We start from the raw sequence: 18,245 nt of genomic DNA on the forward strand, positions 1-18,245 counted from the left end.
TGACTGGAACCGACGAGGATATGGTATCAAACATGTCCGTTCTGCTCCGTTTAAACCCGCTTCTCATGGTCAGGCAGAGCGTGCTGTGCAGATTATCAAGCAAGGCTTAAGGCGTGATACTCAAGGTTCACTTCAAACGTGTTTGTCACGCGTGTTGCTTGGTTACAGATCCAGACCAAATACCGCAACTGGAGTGCCTCCAGCCGAATTGCTTCGGAAGCGAGAACTCCAAACTAGACTTTCTCTTGTTCATCCTGACATCGGTGAAACAGTTGATAACAAGCGTCAGGGTCAGAAATACTATCAGGATCGCACGGCTGCATTGCGTGACTTTGCTGTAAACGATGCTGTTTATGTACTGAACCAGGCCCTGGAGCGAAATGGCTGGCTGGTGTTGTTATTAGCAAGGAAAGAACTCGGGTTTTTTGTGTTAAGCTGAAAGATGGGCGTCCAGGTAGGAAACATGTAGATCAGATCAAGCTGCATAAAATTGAGTTGGAGGATGTGCGAAACCTGTGAGTCATCCAGTTATTGTTCCATTGTCTGAGAATACAACTGTTGTTTCCAAGCCTGCATCTGAAGGGGTCAGTAATGCGTCCGCACGAAGTTTCTGTACCTGTACCCGCTGCCAGTCCGGTGCATTTGTCCATGTCACCGAAATCTGTACCTGTAACAACTCCTTTGCGTCGGTCCTCCTGTGTATCTAAACATCCAGACCGTTTGGATTTGTCATTTAAAGGGGGAGATATTGTGACGTATCGCCCTTCCTCGGATATGACGTGAGTGCTGTGTGCGCATGCGCAACACACGGGACCAGTCATGGAGCTGATTGTTGAGAATAAAACCTTCGTGAAGTTGAGTGCATCGTGGTCGGTCTGATTGTTTGTACTTGTCGACCTCAAACAAACATACATTACAAAGACATCCATTAGGTTGTTTCTTCCACTGCCATTTATCATGTTCCACTTCCACCAGATTTCTTCCACTGCCGAGTATCGATAAAGCAACTTCAAAAAAAAAAACACGTTTGGCCAAGCCAAAAAGTCCCCCCAAAAATGTTCATTTTTATGGATTTATGCCGATACCGTCAAAATGGCGGCTTCTCATGACAATATTCCTAGAATATAAAAGTTGCTACTCTCCATCTCAAATCTTTAGAGACCTCATATGTTCAGGTCGGATCATCAATATTTTTAAATTATTATTACTAGTACGTACCCGTAAAAAAACAAACAAACAAAAAAGAATTAATAAATAAATATTCAAACCGCGAGCAACAAACAACAACCACTCAGGCCGTTTCTTCGCTCTCGAGTGCCCAAACGTGCGTGGCCTGGAAGTTCGAATATTATTCGCAGTTACGATTATTCGCAATTTAGTTTTAATACCCAATTATTCAATTAGCGCCAACGTATTTTACCTTTTCGCAATGTCGTGGAAAGGAAAAACAAATAGAGAAGAGAGAGAGAAAAAAATTACTTCCTGGTTCGGAGCACACCAGCACTCTGATGCTACCGAAATTTATACACCGTCTAATATGAAAACGATCATAACTTGCAGCATTGTTTATCTATAAATGCGCATAAGAAATCGAGAAATTATTAGAATACACGAAGTCATCATTATCCGGAAGTCTGTACGTTGTAACGCGTAATAGATCCGGAAGTCCGTACTTTGTAACCCATAATGGCGAACGCGGCTGAGCTTCCCTTTCCCATCGGCCACGCCCACGCAACAACGTGTCTTGTCATTGGTTTGGTAAATAAATGGCCATAACTTGGGAAGCACTTGTCCGATTAATATCAAACCTTGAAAAGCCACATCCTCAGGTCCCCAGAAATATACCTGGCAAGTTTCAATTAGATCGGACCAGTGGTTGTCGAGAAACGGTGGTCACACACACACACACACACACACACACACACACACACACACACACACACACACACACACACACACACACACACACACACACACACACACACACACACACACACACACACACACACACACACTGCTGGAATTATAGATAGATTATTATTATTATTATTTTTGTATACCTTGTCGAGGCTCGTATGAGAGCTAACACATAACGCACAGCAAGGTGGGGGGGGGGGCATGAGACAAAAGGGGTGGGAGAGGGAAGGACAAAACAGTGGGAAACAGAGACACCAGGAGATCTGGGGAAGGGAGAGGGATGGTGTGGGTAACATGGGGAATAGAAGATGGACATTACAGGGACTTTCAGGAAGGAAAGCAGGGAATTTGAAGGAGGAGGGTTTCGGTGGATTATCGGGGGTAGAAAAGATCAAGGATTTGGATGGGGGATGATAAGAGGCAGTGGTGAACAGCTGTTTTGAAGGCCTGGAGGGAAGAATGGGATTGAATAGAGTGAGGGAGTTTATTCCAAAGGCGGGAAAAAAGATGAATGAAAGAGTGAAGGTGAGCAGTAATTCGTGATTTTGGTAGTTTTACCAGAAGGGGGTTTTACCAGATATAGCGGGGGGGGGAGGGGGAGGGGAGGGGAGACCCAGAGAGGATACGGTAGAAGACAGAAATACCACTGTTCAAAAGGTACATCTGTTCATCTGTTCAAAAGTTTCAACAGTTTCAATACTTCACCAAGCCACGTGGGCGGGGGGGGGGGGGGGGGCGGGGAGGACAAGGGGGATGGGGGAGAGAGAGGAGGGGTTGGGTATCCCCAAGGGTGTTCCAAAAAAATGAAAGTTTGATTTTTGCTGCTTCCTGATTTTGCCTTTGTTCCAATACCCCATAAGAACTTATAGGCCAAAAATGAACAAAATTCCATGATATTTAGGGGTTCCTCAAAGTTGGCACAATTATGCCCATTATGGAGAGGGCATTTTGCACTGCAATGTCAAAAAGCTCATCTTGGTCTCCTTGGAAAAACTCTTCTTTCATCCTATATGACTGCTGTGGTTTTCGAAAATATCAAACAACCATATTAATTGTGAAGTGTACTGCGTTGTGCATATTCGACGGCAAGTTGTCAGTTAGTTTGGCAAATTTCAACAATATTGTGCAAACTTGAGGAATCCCTAAATATCCTCCAATCTGCTTCATATTTGGTGTGTATGTTTCTACTGTCAAATGGAACAAAGGCACACCCAGGGAGCATGAATATTCATACTTTTATTTTTTACCCCCTATTATGAAGCACCCTAGTATCCCCCCATTGGGCTCATCGTTGTCCATGAGAACCAAAATTGTTTAATAGACCCCAACCTTCAATGTGATACCAAAACGAAACTTTTGCATTAACTTGAAATGACTGACGACTTCATCACCCGACAAAAATAAATACGGAATGAGGAGGAGCCCCCCTGCAGGGCTTACCTCTGGACCCTACCACTGTGCATTCCGGAGAAGGGGTGGAGGGGGTTTTGCAAGTTTGTAGATCTTTAAGAATCAGGATGAAAAGTAGAAGTGGTTCAATAATATTGTAAGTATACAATATATAACAGGTGCAAGCTTCCGAAAATTTTTATTGTTTGTCGCATTTTGAATCCGATTGTGGTGGCCATTTTACTCACATAACCCAGCACCTCTCGTAATCGCTCACTCCTCTTGCCGAGAAGCTTACAAAGCGGTCGACGCGGAACGACTGGCTTGGAAAGCGATAGAAAGCCGCTTGCTAACGGAACACTCCCTCCTGCGTGTCCGTGTTCATACTTACTCGTTTGACTTTTGTCGTTGTGTGCACTCCTGGACCGCTGGACCCGAGGTTTGTATTTTCGTTTTAAGCATTAACTGATGAGGCTTTTCAAATTAAAAAAAACAAAAACTGTTTTGAATGAACGTTTTAACAGCGTTTTTCATACTTTATCCCCTTTGCAGTCATTTTACCACTCGGTTGTTGTTGTTGTTTTATTGTTGTTGTTGTTTAATGGTCCATCGTCGAGAGTGGAGAATTTTAATATTACGGCGGAAGTTGTATTTCGTTCTTTTCTAATTCTGTGACTAACACCATTATACGTATTATTTATAAGAGCGTGACGACACATTTTGGGGTCGATGTACACTCCACCAGGAGCTGCACGTGGAGGACTGAAAGGACTCGGATACGGAGGAAACAGAGATCTGAAATAAAAAAGATTGCGAGAAAACACCTGAAACCCAAACAGGTGTGTCACGTGATTTGGACGATAAACAAGGATGCTCCACCTGTAGCTCGACCAACGGTCAATGGCCACGAGTTGCGTTGTGAGGTCCGTGATTACGGTGTGAAGTGTGCAGGTGGGCTTGAGGCGGCCCGTACACGGCCCGTACACGGCCAGTACACGGCATGCCGTCGGCGGATTGATGGCCGTGCCACTGTGGCCCGCACCTCCACTGGGTTCGCGTCAAAGCGGTGTCCTGTCGGGGATGCTGTACAGTGGGGCGAGCTACGCCGGACAACAGAAGAGCAAAGGGAAATGCTACGGCGTCGAAGTGATGCTACAGGTAACGGGTTTGTGACGCGACTGTACTTGTTGAGTGAGTACACGTGGTGCACGGTACCCCCCGCGCGGCCGTGCAGCGAATGGAGATTGTGTGGGGGAAAAGGGAAGTGGATGGTTGAGTGTGCGGCGAGGATGAGAAGTGCAGCGAGAATATGGCAGGGGGAGTGGATGTGTGCAGTGGAGGTGGGCAGGGGGGGGGTGGAGGTGGGCGGGGGAGGGGTGGAGGTGGGCAGGGGAGGGGTGGAGGTGGGCAGGGGGTGGAGGTGGGCAGGGGGTGGAGGTGTGCAGTGAGAATAGGGCAGGGGGAGTGGACGTGTGCAGTGAGAGTAGGGCAGGGGAAGTGGAGGTGTGCAGTGAGAATAGGGCAGGGGGAGTGGAGGTTGGCAGGGGAAGTGGAGGTGTGCAGTGAGAGTAGGGCAGGGGGGAGTGGGGTGTGCAGTGAAAGTAGGACAGGGGGAGTAGAGGTGTGCAATGAGAATAGGGCAGGGGGAGTGGAGGTTGGCAGGGGAAGTGGAGGTGTGCAGTGAGAGTAGGGCAGGGGGTGGAGGTGTGCAGTGAAAGTAGGACAGGGGGAGTAGAGGTGTGCAGTGAGAGTAGGGCAGGGGAAGTGGAGGTGTGCAGTGAGAGTAGGGCAGGGGGTGGAGGTGTGCAGTGAAAGTAGGACAGGGGAGTAGAGGTGTGCAGTGAGAGTAGGGCAGGGGAGTGGAGGTGTGCAGTGAGAGTAGGGCAGGGGAGTGGAGGTGTGCAGGGAGAGTAGGGCAGGGGGGAGTGGGGTGTGCAGTGAAAGTAGGACAGGGGGAGTAGAGGTGTGCAATGAGAATAGGGCAGGGGGAGTGGAGGTTGGCAGGGGAAGTGGAGGTGTGCAGTGAGAGTAGGGCAGGGGGTGGAGGTGTGCAGTGAAAGTAGGACAGGGGGAGTAGAGGTGTGCAGTGAGAGTAGGGCAGGGGAAGTGGAGGTGTGCAGTGAGAGTAGGGCAGGGGGTGGAGGTGTGCAGTGAAAGTAGGACAGGGGAGTAGAGGTGTGCAGTGAGAGTAGGGCAGGGGGAGTGGAGGTGTGCAGTGAGAGTAGGGCAGGGGGAGTGGAGGTGTGCAGTGAGAATAGGGCAGGGGGAGTGGATGTGTGCAGTGAGTAGGGCAGGGGGAGTTTTTGTGTGCAGTGAGAGCAGGACAGGGAGAGTGGTGGTGCGCAGTGAGAGTAGCCCAGGGGGAGTGGAGGTGTGCAGTGAGAGTGGGGCAGGGAGAGGGGAAGTTTGCAGTGAAAGTAGACCAGGGGGAGTGGAGCTGTGCAGTGAGAGTAGGCCGGGGGGGGTGGAGGGGTGCAGTGAGAGTAGACCAGGGGGAGTGGAGGTGTGCAGTGAGAGTAGACCAGGGGGAGTGGAGGCGCGCATTGAGTAGAACAGGGGGAGTGGAGGTGTGCAGTGAGAGTAGGGCAGGGGAGTGGAGGTGTGCAGTGAGAGTAGGGCAGGGGGAGTGGAGGTGTGCAGTGAGAGTAGTGCAGGGGAGTGGAGGTGTGCAGTGAGTAGGGCAGGGGAGTGGAGGTGTGCAGTGAGTAGGGCAGGGGGAGTGGAGGTGTGCAGTGAGTAGGGCAGGGGAGTGGAGGTGTGCAGTGAGTAGGGCAGGGGAGTGGAGGTGTGCAGTGAGTAGGGCAGGGGGAGTGGAGGTGTGTAGTGAGAGTAGGGCAGGGGGAGTGGAGGTGTGTAGTGAGAGTAGGGCAGGGGAGTGGAGGTGTGTAGTGAGAGTAGGGCAGGGGGAGTGGAGGTGTGTAGTGAGAGTAGGGCAGGGGGAGTGGAGGTGTGCAGTGAGAGTAGGGCAGGGGGAGTGGAGGTGTGCAGTGAGAGTAGGGCAGGGGTAGTGGAGGTGTGCAGTGAGAGTCGGGCAGGGGGAGTGGAAGTGTGCAGTAAGAGTAGGACGGGGGAGTGGAGTGGACGTGTGCAGTGAGAGTAGGACAGGGGAGTGGAGGTGTGTAGGGGTAGTGGAGGTGTGCAGTGAGAGTAGAGCAGGGGCAGTGGAGATGTGCAGTGAGAGTAGGGCAGGCGGAGTGGAGGTGTGCAGTGAGAGTAGGGCAGGTGGAGTGGAGGTGTGCAGTGAGAGTTGGGCAGGGGGAGTGGAGGTGTGCAGTGAGAGTTGGGCAGGGGGAGTGGAGGTTTGCAGAGAGAGTAGGGCAGGGGGAGTAGAGTTGTGCAATGAGAGTAGGGCAGGGGGAAAGGAGGGGTGCAGAGTAGAGTGGAGTAGAGTAGAGGAGGGGTGATCGGCATTGGTACTGGCACTGTGAGTGCATGAACTTTTCTGTTTTCCTACCAACAGCAAGTTGACATGGAGGATTCATTTTTGTGTGGTTATCTGACCATCAAAGGCCTGACAGAGGTAAGTAAGCATTATGACAGTGAACAGGTTAAGAAATTGCTTGATTACTGCCTTCCCCCCAACCTATCCCTCTTCCTTGCAAACTTCAATAAACCATCTATAAAGTATTTATCCACTTTCATTCTATTTGGCAAATGCAGGAATACCCGGAGCTCACCACATTCTTTGATGGTGAGATTGTGAGTAAGCGGCGCCCGTTTCTTACCCGCAAGTGGGACGCTGATGAGGATGTGGATCGCAAGCACTGGGTGTGTATCGATATGCTTGGTACTCTTCCTTCTTTTACCTCTATAAATCCCATGCTGCTGTGCCTGCCTGAAACTGGTTACGAGCACACCGAAGCATTGTTGCTGACTTTACGTTGTAATTACATCAAAATCTGTGAATGAAGTTTACAACGGTTTTGCTTTTCAGGGTAAGTTTCTTTCCTTCTACCAGTTTGCCAAAGTTTTCAACTCCGATGACTTTAACTATGCAGAGCTGGAGCAGAGTGACTTTGTCTTCATGCGGTGGAAGGTGAGTTTTAGTCTCGAATGGCAGGATTACTTCCGGGCAGTCTTTTTGCTGAAATGGTTTCATGATGTTATGGCATTCAACTCGGGGTGCATAAATTTTCTTTCTCGTCATTGTGGCTGTTATCCCTCCCCAACCCCCATCTATTGATATCTAATTGTCATCATCTAATTTAATGGCTCCAATTATTCCAACCTCGTGGTGTCGGCTGACTGACTGGAACGGGTCTGATCGAAGCCTTCCTGGAACCGACTGGCCAGGCTTTTGATGTTCGACTGTGGCAGGGATTTGGAAATTGTCCAGGATTTGGAAATTGGCCACCGTGGGATCTGTCACATCGATTACCGATTTCACATGCTGGCAGACAGGTCCTCGGGCTTTAGGTCGTACCAATGGACAGTGCACACGTTGATGCCTCACCCTGTCTGTGAAATAGCAGAGTTACAGTTTATAGCTCGGTCGAAATTAGAACCAGGTGAGTTGGCTCAAAGGTGTGCGCATTAGCTCTAAGCTAACCTGCCAGCCAAATTACATCTGATTATGTTCCCAATAACTTGTCTTTGCAGGAGCACTTTCTTGTGCCCGATCACACGATTCTAGACATCAACGGTGCTTCTTTTGCTGGCTTTTACTACATCTGCCTGCAGAAGTCCACGGCCACCATTGAAGGCTATTACTTTCACAAAAGCTCCGAATGGTGAGCATACATGTCAGCAGAAATGTAATAAATATTGCAGTTTCAGGTAGTCACTAATTTTAACCATCCTGTTTTATGTTCTTGCAGGTACCAGTCACTTAGCTTGATGTATGTGCCACAGCGTAACTTTGCCATTTATATGTTCCGCTGATTTGTGCACGACCTTGATCCTCTTGTTCGGATCCCACGACCTCTGTTTGTCGTTCCATCAAGATGCTTTCTACCTTTCACCACTCCACGAAAATGCATTGCACTCTGTTCACAACAGACGTTCCTTGACTTTTATAGACCTACAGCAGCCTCGTAAGAATGCTGCTTTTTCAGTGTGTAAAATTTGCATAAATATTTTACCTTTTTTCTCACTTTTGAGATCCTGCCACTTTCTCAGGCCATCCAGCCTTGTGTGCTGTTTTATATCATCACCGGTGAAGCTGTTGTTCCCTTCTTTATTGTGTGCTCGATCTCTTTTCTTTTGGACTCGGTTTTACAGATGTGGAGGAAGTGCTTTTTGGACTATGTAGATGATGATGAAAATGTTAATGGTGGTAGGATCGCCCTGTAACTGCTTCCAGTTGATGTTCATGTCACCTGGACCAACTGTCGATGTGTGACACTGGACTTGTGTGCCGACTGTGGATCAGCTCATTTCTCGGAATGCCAATAACTGAATTTTATTACTGGAATGTCTCAAAAATGTGTTGTTAAAGCACCAAGATGGTAATATCTATTTGTTTTTCCACCAACTAGATAAACATATAAACGGGTTTACAGTTTCTTGTCCTGAATATGCTGCTATGCTTAGGGTGAATATATTTACTGCTTTGTTTTGTTTAAAAAACATTTTTTAAGGCTAATGCATTGTTTGGGTATCTCGTGGGAATGGATTTTCTTTCTTTGCCAATGTTTTCATGCTGCAAGGACCGATGCTTCGACCTCCCTATATCTTATTCTTGCTGGTTTGGTATAAATATTGTGATTTTTTTTTTTTCAGGTTTTCATTGTGGGGGAAAAACCCAACTCAAATGGCATTTGTAAATTTGAAGAGGACCTGGTAATATAAATATAATTTATGTAAGGTTCTTCTCAGATTGTGGGGGAGTTTGTTGTGGCATGAAATGAGATTTGGGGTATAAGAGACAAAGGAAGATTTAAAAAATTTGGGGCCTTGGGCCCAAATAACTCCCCCTCCCCCCACCCACACCCAATTAAAACATGAATGTATCAAAATGCATTAATAAATAGATCCTACTGATATTTTGATTTTGTTGCATCTTTGAAAATGTGGGGAGCAATTAACTGAAGGCCATTTTTGTCTTAACTTGCAGCAATTTAGTTGCAGATTTGGCTGCCTCATGTATGAATAATTTCAACCTGCCAACTCATCGTGGCCATGGAATGTGAGTCCTCGCTCACTGAAGAACTCGAATGCTCCAACACACTTAACTTCAGGACATCTTTCCAGTACTGAAACTGCTGAGATAGATCTGCATCAAATGTCTCGATTGCTTTGGCAGGTGGTATCCGTGTCAGCAGCAAGTTTTGATTTCCCAAGCTTTTCTCGTTATTCCGTGTGCGGAGCGAAAAGCGGGGTTAAAGCAATTGGTTCTGTCTGTCTGTTCACACGTCGGTTTATGGTCAGCCAGACCAATTTGATTTCAATGGAATGTTATATTTTGAACACAAATCAGAAAACAAATCTGGAGTTTACCAGTATTTTGGTTCTGAATTTGTCCCAATCGCAGATGTGCAGAGAGGAGTGAGATTTTTTTTTATATTAGTCCGTGCCCGTAAAAAAAATAAAAAAAATAATAATAATAATAAATAAACCGCACAGACCGTTTCTTCGCTCTCACGTGCCCGGACGTGCGTGACCTGGAAGTTCGATATTATTCGCAATTTATTTTTAATACCCAATTATTCAATTAGCGCCAACGTATTTTACCTTTATTATTCCAAATAGGAAACTTGACTGTTAAGGACACAAAGAACAGGCATGAATAACTAATGTTATGTATTAAATAAGGTGGTGTAAAAGATGCTGCATCAACAGTGGGAAAATTCTGAATTTTTTTTCTACAACCTTTAAAATCTTTTTTATTTCAATTGAATTACTCGCTTGCAATGTCCTTGTAATGTCCATCTTGTATACCCCGTGTTCCCCATCCCTCTCCCTTCCACAGATCTAATGTCTCTGTTCCCCACTGTTTTGTCCTTGTCTCATGCCCCCCCCCCTTGTTGTGCGTTGTGTGTTAGCTTTCATACGAGCTTTGACAATGTATACAAAAGAAAAAAGCTGGAACACTGTATAACACAAATTGCCTTTTTCACACTTCAAAGAATCTCCTTTTTTACAGTACTTGGACAAAATATTACGGCATTCTACATAATCTTCAGCAGTCAAATTTACTGCTCATAGACCCCATCCACATCCTTTTTTTTTTTCGCTCTCTCAAGACTGAACGGGGTAAGGGGTTTTATGAACTCTCTCGTGTTCATCAAGGCATTTGAGGTGTTTCCAATCACCAAATCCTTTGATAAAGACACATGCTTCAGTTGAAAGAAGTTTGCAGGCATACAAATGAACATGTCCAGAACATGGTGAGTAAATGAGCCAGTCATACATAACAGATTTGCTGTTGTGCAGCGGACACAAAAACAGATCTTCAGACAGCATATATGTATGCGTCCTTCCTCCTAACACCCGAGCAGAAGAAGATTAAAAATGTTTTTTGATTTTTACAAGCAGCTGAACTCTCAACAATCCAAAAACTCTTAAAACTCTAATCATCAATGCAGGATTACTGCTGAATTGAACCGTATCGATGATGTTTGTGTCACTGGCATTGCTCGGTTTCTTCCTCATGGTCTTCTGGACAAGCGTCGTAGTCTTTGTCATCAGCTGCTTCTCTCTCTCATTGATGTATCGATTAATTAGTTGTTTTTTTTTTGGAGCAGAGCAACACCGTTAACCACCTCTTTTGCTTTAATCTTCCCCTATCACTCCTGCTTAAGTCAGGTTAATGCTGATCTATACTAATTACAGAGTGTTTTATAAAAACACCTGTCAGTTTTTTATGCATAAGGTGCCGGGAGCAATATTTTCTGGTTGCCCGTCTGTCCGTTCGTGATCAATTTTTGTTACCACGATAACTTGTGAACCATTGAAGGGATTTTGAACAAACCAAGTACAGTACGTACTTGGCTGACAGGATGGCCTAGAGGTATGCACACTCCCCTCTAAGCTGTCTCGTCTGGGTGTGAATCCCGACGTAGCTAGAAACTGTTTCACAGGCAGGGTGATTCATCAATGTGTTCCGTCCCTCGAATGGACGTTAAATGGGATTCCCATCTGCCAGCATTCGTTGGTGGATGATAAAGATCGCACAGTGTCCTTCGCGAAGAGTTGGCAAGTTATCACTGGCACTATGGTCAAATTCCTGCCCCAACTAGCAGTGGGGATTGCATCAGCGGCACAGCCACGCCCTCAGCCAATGATGCGACCCCGCATCTTTGTACTACATAAAAACAAAGAAGAAGAGCATGTGTGTACGATGATGTAAAGCTGAACTGAACAAAGATGACTGGGTCAAAGATTAAGGACAAACAAGCCGAAAACCCGTCACAGACGGATTCCGTTCAATGAGCCCAATATGACAACCAGTGGCGGCTGTTGTAAGAGCCGGATCCCAGTCGATGTACTCCATGGACTTACCTAATGAGGCCTACAAAACGTCCTTGTACACGACATTTTTGGTGTACACTACTCCTTGTGAAGAAGTCCCCTGATTTGTGCACGTGTCTACTTTGACGTACAAACACCGTGTCAAAACTTCTCAGGTCACAGTACCAAGAAAAACGTGATGCGACCGCTAGGAGGGGCACAAAATTGGTCCTTCAGTATTAATATAGAAGATACAATGTTTCTTGTTGCATTTTTTTGTGTCAAATTTACATTCTGAGGTAGTCAGCATGTGCAGAAGAGGGTTTTACATTACAGACACTATTTTTGAGGAGTGGCATTACACCTCTCAGTGGTGACGGTCTGTCGACGACAGACGTAATGACGTCAGCGAATGACCGATGATGTCATGACGTCCTTACGCCTCTCAGCGGTGACGTCACACGTCGCCATGTAAACGAATGTAAAACGAAAAGTGTTTATTCTGCTTCAGAGTTGAAGTTTGACTATTGGCACGATGTGCGAAGCACTCTTACATGTACGAAGTTTCTTTCAGTCCGGGTCACAGTACCGAGAAAAACGTGACGCGACCGCTAGGAGGAGCACAAAATTGGTCCTTCAGTATTAATATATAGATATTATGAACAAATGTGAAAGGGTCAAAGTGACCTTAGGGTTGCGTTGCTGTTTATAAAAAAAAATTTAATTGCCTTTTCATTAAAAAAAAAAAAAACTTGGTACAAAGGTGTACATTTTGTAGACAACTGGAATTAGAAGCATCTGATGTTCTCAAGGTATCTTTAATTTTTCATGTGACCTTCAACATCAAATGTAAGTGGTTTGACATCTAACGTGTGCAGAGGCAGACCCATTAATGCATTAATGTCAAATTCTACTTAGATGAGTTTACTGTCTGTAGTCTGACATGTGTTGTGTTCAAAGTTTTCATCGGTCTCATAATGGTGAGCCATTTGCAGTGCGTGTCACAAGAATGTGTGTGCGCGGCTGTCTTATAGTACTATGACGGGACTTAGCTGCTCTAAGATAACTCCAAAAATCCTAGACGTCTCTAAAAAGACCACAGACGCCATCTACAACACTCACCTCTGACCGGATCTTCGCGTGCAGGGTCGGTTTACCGTACTTGTGAGATAACTGAAGCAGAGAGGGAACTGCGCTGGCGGCTGCAAAAGGATGTTAGTTGGCCAAGCGAACCAGAGTTACGAGCCACACCCTATCGCCTATCATTGGCCAATAAACCATGGATCAATTACCATCAAGCATGCTATGTCGTGATCAAAGCAGGACAGGACAGAGCAGGCCAAGTCAAGACAGTTTCAAGCTTATACTGGGAATGGCAGGCAAGCAAGTTTTTATAGGAAAGTATTTACACCAGGTATAATATTCCCATTACTTATACGCGACATACCCGCAGTCGGAAGTCTTACAACAATTATTTCACACTTCTACACAAACTGGATACAGACATCTCGAAAAACTGAGTGGAAATGCGGGAAATGGGGTGAGAATAGGGAGATGTGAGAAAGAAGTAGTTGGGGTTGGTGTTGGGCCCCAACACACCTAAGTTGCCACACAATGGTCTGGCCCACTGGTCCTTGGATTCACCTCTAGGCATTCCCTTCTCCACTCCGCTTGCACTCCCTTCTCCACGCCATTTGCGCTCCCTCAGAGCGTCCAGGTGAAGGGGCAGTTTGTGATGGGAAAATGGCCGTCGGCGAGTTGAAGAGCCACGATGTGGCCGGGCAACGAGATGAGGCAACCAGATTGAAGCGAGGATGTATCAGGCATGAGGTGAAATGGTGCATGGGTGTACGAAGACGAGAAAAGCACGAAACATAATTGAAAAGTGCTGAAGAAGCGAGTGATGTGAAGTGACGAAAGAAAGAAAAAGACAGAACGAGGTGCCAGAATGAGCGAGGAAAAAAAAAAAACACAAGGTGAACAAGAAAGAAGAAATCAAACCACACATACATACAGCTAATCAAGCAACATGCACCCTACACTGGTTAAGCGACTACAGCGGGATGTTGAAGCGTGCGCACATAGCCACCCACACACACAATCACTGCAAACAAAAAGTGACCAGTACTTCTGTGCTGTGTCGGATATCTATAGTCCTTTTTCTTTCCCCTCTCTCTATTTGCTTTTCCTAACAACAACTTGTCACTGAATGACTTTTTCAGCTTTCGGGAAAGGGAGAGGTCCTGCATGCCTGTCACTTTAAGATGGTTACTCGTTTCCTGCCGCTTGCACATGAACTCGCATCAAGGGCTCTCGTGGCCAGTCAGTGCTTGACAGGATTGATTGCTTTCTGCCGCGTGCATGTAAACTCGCACCTCAGGCTCCCGTGCCCAGTCCGTATGTGGCATGTGAGAAATGGCTTAAGTCCAGAATGTAAAGAGGAAAGGACATGTGCTTAAACGAACCGTCACAACACATATCTATCCACATCAATACAGCCTAGTCTTAAGAGCTAAGCAGAATACTATGAGACATAACTAGCTTAATCCTATGTGTATGTGCTTCAGTTCCATGCAGGAGGTGCACGAAGTCCTCTGTGGACTCACAAGAATCAGTACAATGTAGAGAAAACAGTATTACGCCTGCCTACAACAACATAAAAAGTTTTGATGTCGTGTCAAATACTTTGGGACAACTTATTCAGTGATGTTGAATAAAAATATTTATTTTGGAGTACGAGTCGGCACGTGTGACAAAATTTGAATTGGTCTTCACAGCCTTGTTGCATACCCACCTGCTGTACTGCTTGAGCGTTAGCTTGCCTTTCACGAATCCCAGATGTGCTTGGGGCTAACGTGGGGATGATATGTTCATTATTATTATTATTGCTATATGATACCACTATTATTATTACTAGTGCGGGCCCGTAGGTGCGTGCCAGTAAGTGCAGCTTCGTTCCTTCGCTCTCGTAAACGACGACTGGATTGGGGCATTGTTTCAGTTAGATCGGACCAACCGTATCATAAATGGCCATAACTTGGGAAACACCTGGGAAACATACTCAGGTCCCCAGCGTCAATTGTGACGTCATACCAAATGAAGAAGAATAAGAATTGTGACGCCCCCTCTCTCTTGCCCCCACTCTCACTCCCCCCTCCTCTCTCCCCCTCTCTTGAATTGTGACACCCCCCTCTCCCCCCTCTCCCCCTCTCCCCTCTCTCGCCCCTCTCTCCCCCCTCCTCTCTCGCCCCTCCTCTCTCGCCCCTCCTCTATGTAAATGTATTCACAAATGTCTACCAAGCACAACAATTAATTCAAACCTTGGGAAAAACAGCTTTCAAACCTTGGGAAACACTTGGGAAACAACTGAAACGGATGAAGAACGATATCAAACCTTGAAAAGGCAAATACTCAGGTCCCCATCATCGATTGTGACGTCATACCAAACGAAGAAGAAGAATTGTGACGTCAATTGTGCAAAAAAAAAAAAACAATAAATAAAGAAACATTAATTGTGATGTCGTTCATGACGTCATAGCACCGTGTCCTGTCATTGCTTGACAGACGTTATTGGTCATTATTGGTTGACAGACAATATATAGGTTGACAGATATTGGTCATTGTATCACGTTATTCTTTTTATTACTGCCAATTATTGTGCTATTATTATTAATATGCTGTTATTATTATTCTGAGATACCTTTGGGAAAAAATGGCATGATAAAGTGGAACGACACTTCAGCTGCGATATATACACCTTTCCAACACTGAAAAAAAGCAATAAAATAACCGTAAGGCCAAAAAAAAAAATGTTGCATTGGCGTAACGGGTCACTGAAAAATAGGGTAGGTCGGTCGGGATCTTTTTTTTTTTTTTTCCTAATAAATCCCTCCCAAAATCTCCCTCAGCTCAAGTACCACCCTTTTTGTTGGCGGGTTCTGTCCGAAACACTTCCGGGTTTTTGCGATCGCGATCGCAATCAACAAGATACTTGAAAACGATAGCAAAACAACAAAAATAGCAATAAAATAGGGTCGGCAAAATTTTTCGATAGCAAAAAAAACAAAAAAAAAAACGTAGGGTCGGCGGAATTTTTAGGGTCGGGCGGGTTACGCCAATGCAACATTTTTTTTTTTTTGGCCTAACTTGGGAACCGCTCGTCCGATTAATATCAAACTTTGAAAAGGCAAATCCGCAGGTCCCCGGCAATATTCCTGGCAAGTTTCAATCAGATCGGATCGGCGGTTGAGAAACGGCGGTCGCAGACAGACACAGACAGACACACACAGAGATTGCTGGAATTATAGATAGATTGTTGTAAATATTATTAGTGTGAATGAATATGTGCTTTGTTGGAATGTTATCATTGTTTTTGTGAAATAGTTTGTAATTAGAATGCCATGCCTTGGTGGAAAGACGGATGAAGCTGCTTTTGTTTTATTTCATTTTTCTTTTTCATTTTTTTCTATACCTTGTCAAAGCTCTTATGATAGCTAACACAACGCACAGCAAGGGGGGCATGAGACAAGAGGGGTGGGAGTGGGAAGGACAAAACAGTGGGGAATAGAGACATTGGGAGATCTGTGGAAGGGAGAGAGATGGGGCGGGGAACATGGGGTACACAAGATGGACATTACAGGGACTTTCAGGAAGTTTGTAGAAATATCTTCGTTCGTCAGTTTGTTTACAGATACATGATATTTTTTCCATGACAAACATCCGGTGTAATGCCACACTGCTGTGGATATTTCCAAGTGCTAGTTTTTTTTATGTATTATCCATATCGATGTGACTTTCTGTCGTGAAAATGTTACGCTGATTTTTTTTTTCAAATTTCTAAAATGTTATTTTAAAAAGCTATTTAATTTAATCTGCGATGTAATAGCAACAAGACAAGTTTCGAGGAAACAACTCAGAACTGTGCGCGTTAGACGGCTGTTAGAAAGGCGATCTGGCCTATCTCATTCTGTCAATAAAACAAGGGATATAATGCATTTTAATGATACAAATCAGACAATATTTTGTAACCACCGGCTATTTAATACCAACTACTGAAATAACGTATCAGAAATTAGTTACATACCGGAGACAAAATGAAGGCCTCACAACTAGTCATGTTCGCCAGGTCGCCATTTTTCTCTTCTCAGAACCGATATCCAAAGATTTCGTCGGTCTACTTCGGCGGGAAAGCGGTAAAACTGCACTCCGGAGACTTTAGTATATCACTGAGTACATCCTGGGGCACAACAACTCTTACCTATTTGCAGAAAAAAAAAAAATCGCTTGCCTGGAAATAACGGTGTAGTTGAAGTGGAGACTATCGGTTGTTATGGACGCGGTAATACTTTCTTGCCACTCAATATGGCGGAGCTGTCACGTGACCGGTGACGTCATCTGAATAAGGCCGAAAGGAGTATTTTCATCTTTGCAGGTGATCTTGGAGGAGGGAAGAGGAAGGAGGCGGGAAGAGGAAGGATGAGTAGGAGGAAGGAGGAGGGGGATGCAAATTGTCGATGTAAATGTGTATCGTGTAAGTGCCTCCTCCAGGTGGGGAAGGGTATTACAAGTCTCCACCAATTACAGTGTACCTGTCCCCACGTTTTACAGTGTGGTGAGGCGATTTGAATAATTACAAGCAGCAGGTATATTTTTGCTTCATGCGCGTAACCCGGGTTATTTATATACTTTTTTTTACCGAAACACTGCCCTTCATGAACGCAACACGGGATATTTATATACATTCTTTTTACCTATACACCGCCCTTCATGCACGCAACCCGGGTTATTTATATACATTTTTTTAACCTATACACCGCCCTTCATGCACGCAACCCGGGTTATTTATATACTTTTTTTTTTACCTGTACACCGCCCTTCATGCACGCAACCCGGGTTATTTATATACATTTTTTACCTATACACCGCCCTTCATGCACGCAACCCGGGTTATTTATATACTTTTTTACCTATACACCGCCCTTCATGCACGCAACCCGGCTTATTTATATACATTTTTTAAACCTATACACCGCCCTTCATGCAAGCAACCCGGTGAAATGAGAGCGAGAGAAGAACCTTCAGAGTTTAGGCTTTATTCCATTTGATTGGAGCCGCTTCTGTGGGCACACCGGGGAATACAGGTTCAGCTCGGAGTACATAAGCAGTAACGTATACATGTGCAGTTAACCATTGCAGACAATCCGCGTAAGCATGGAGTTCGATATAATCTCCATTCTCACCAGTCAATGAGCACCTTCAGTTAACGAGCATCAAGTGGACAGCCGATGTCAATAGCAATGCCCCGGGGACAATCACTCCTGCCGCAGAGACCTCCCCTTATACGCGAGACGCACAACATGTGATCCCGCGTCATGTCCCAAAATTCACGTTAATTCACCACACCCGGGTTATTTATATCCTTTTTTTTTTACCTATACACCGCTCTTCATGCACGCAACCCGGGTTATTTATATACTTTTTTTTTACCTATACACCGCTCTTCATGCACGCAACCCGGGTTATTTATATACTTTTTTTACCTATACACC

At 45.4% G+C, this 18,245-nt stretch overlaps 2 protein-coding genes across 25 annotated transcripts in view; one reads left to right on the forward strand and one right to left on the reverse strand.

Moving 5' to 3' along the window:
* The window catches only part of LOC147021613 (cyclin-dependent kinase 14-like), a 369,402-nt gene that overhangs the window by 340,498 nt on the left and 10,659 nt on the right, over positions 1 to 18,245 (reverse strand). For 12 of the 20 annotated variants that reach the window (XR_015060867.1, XM_085891773.1, XM_085891759.1 and 9 more), the window contains exons 2-3: positions 16,985 to 17,133; positions 16,781 to 16,895 (exon numbers count right to left, since the gene is read on the reverse strand). The exons of 2 other annotated variants lie outside the window; for them this stretch is intronic. Coding sequence is in view for 12 of the 18 variants with exons in the window: in XM_085891773.1 (XP_085747899.1) it covers positions 16,781 to 16,813 (33 nt within the window). In the remaining 6 variants the exon portion in view is untranslated. Of the gene's footprint in view, positions 1 to 3,697; positions 3,841 to 16,780; positions 16,954 to 16,984; positions 17,134 to 17,936; positions 17,952 to 18,245 lie in introns of those variants that run through there. 6 more of the 20 variants (XM_085891766.1, XM_085891762.1, XM_085891757.1 and 3 more) reach the window with 5 other exon arrangements.
* On the forward strand, positions 3,598 to 9,290 carry LOC147021616 (glucose-induced degradation protein 4 homolog). Of its 5 annotated transcripts, none has more exons than XM_085891780.1 (8): positions 3,598 to 3,745; positions 4,052 to 4,145; positions 4,258 to 4,464; positions 6,767 to 6,826; positions 6,967 to 7,074; positions 7,241 to 7,342; positions 7,906 to 8,036; positions 8,124 to 9,290. In XM_085891780.1, exons 3-8 carry the CDS (start codon positions 4,324 to 4,326, stop codon positions 8,185 to 8,187), a joined length of 606 nt encoding a protein of 201 aa, XP_085747906.1. In that variant the 5' UTR covers positions 3,598 to 3,745; positions 4,052 to 4,145; positions 4,258 to 4,323; the 3' UTR covers positions 8,188 to 9,290. The 5 variants fall into 5 exon arrangements, with proteins under 5 accessions (XP_085747906.1, XP_085747904.1, XP_085747905.1 ...); XM_085891779.1 differs by having other exon boundaries at positions 3,599 to 3,745; positions 4,251 to 4,464; XM_085891782.1 differs by having other exon boundaries at positions 3,602 to 3,745; positions 4,011 to 4,145.

This window comes from Eptatretus burgeri, chromosome 8 (genome assembly GCF_056783735.1).
Source record: "Eptatretus burgeri isolate ZD-2024b chromosome 8, Ebu_testis_v1, whole genome shotgun sequence".
NCBI lineage: Eukaryota > Metazoa > Chordata > Myxini > Myxiniformes > Myxinidae > Eptatretus > Eptatretus burgeri.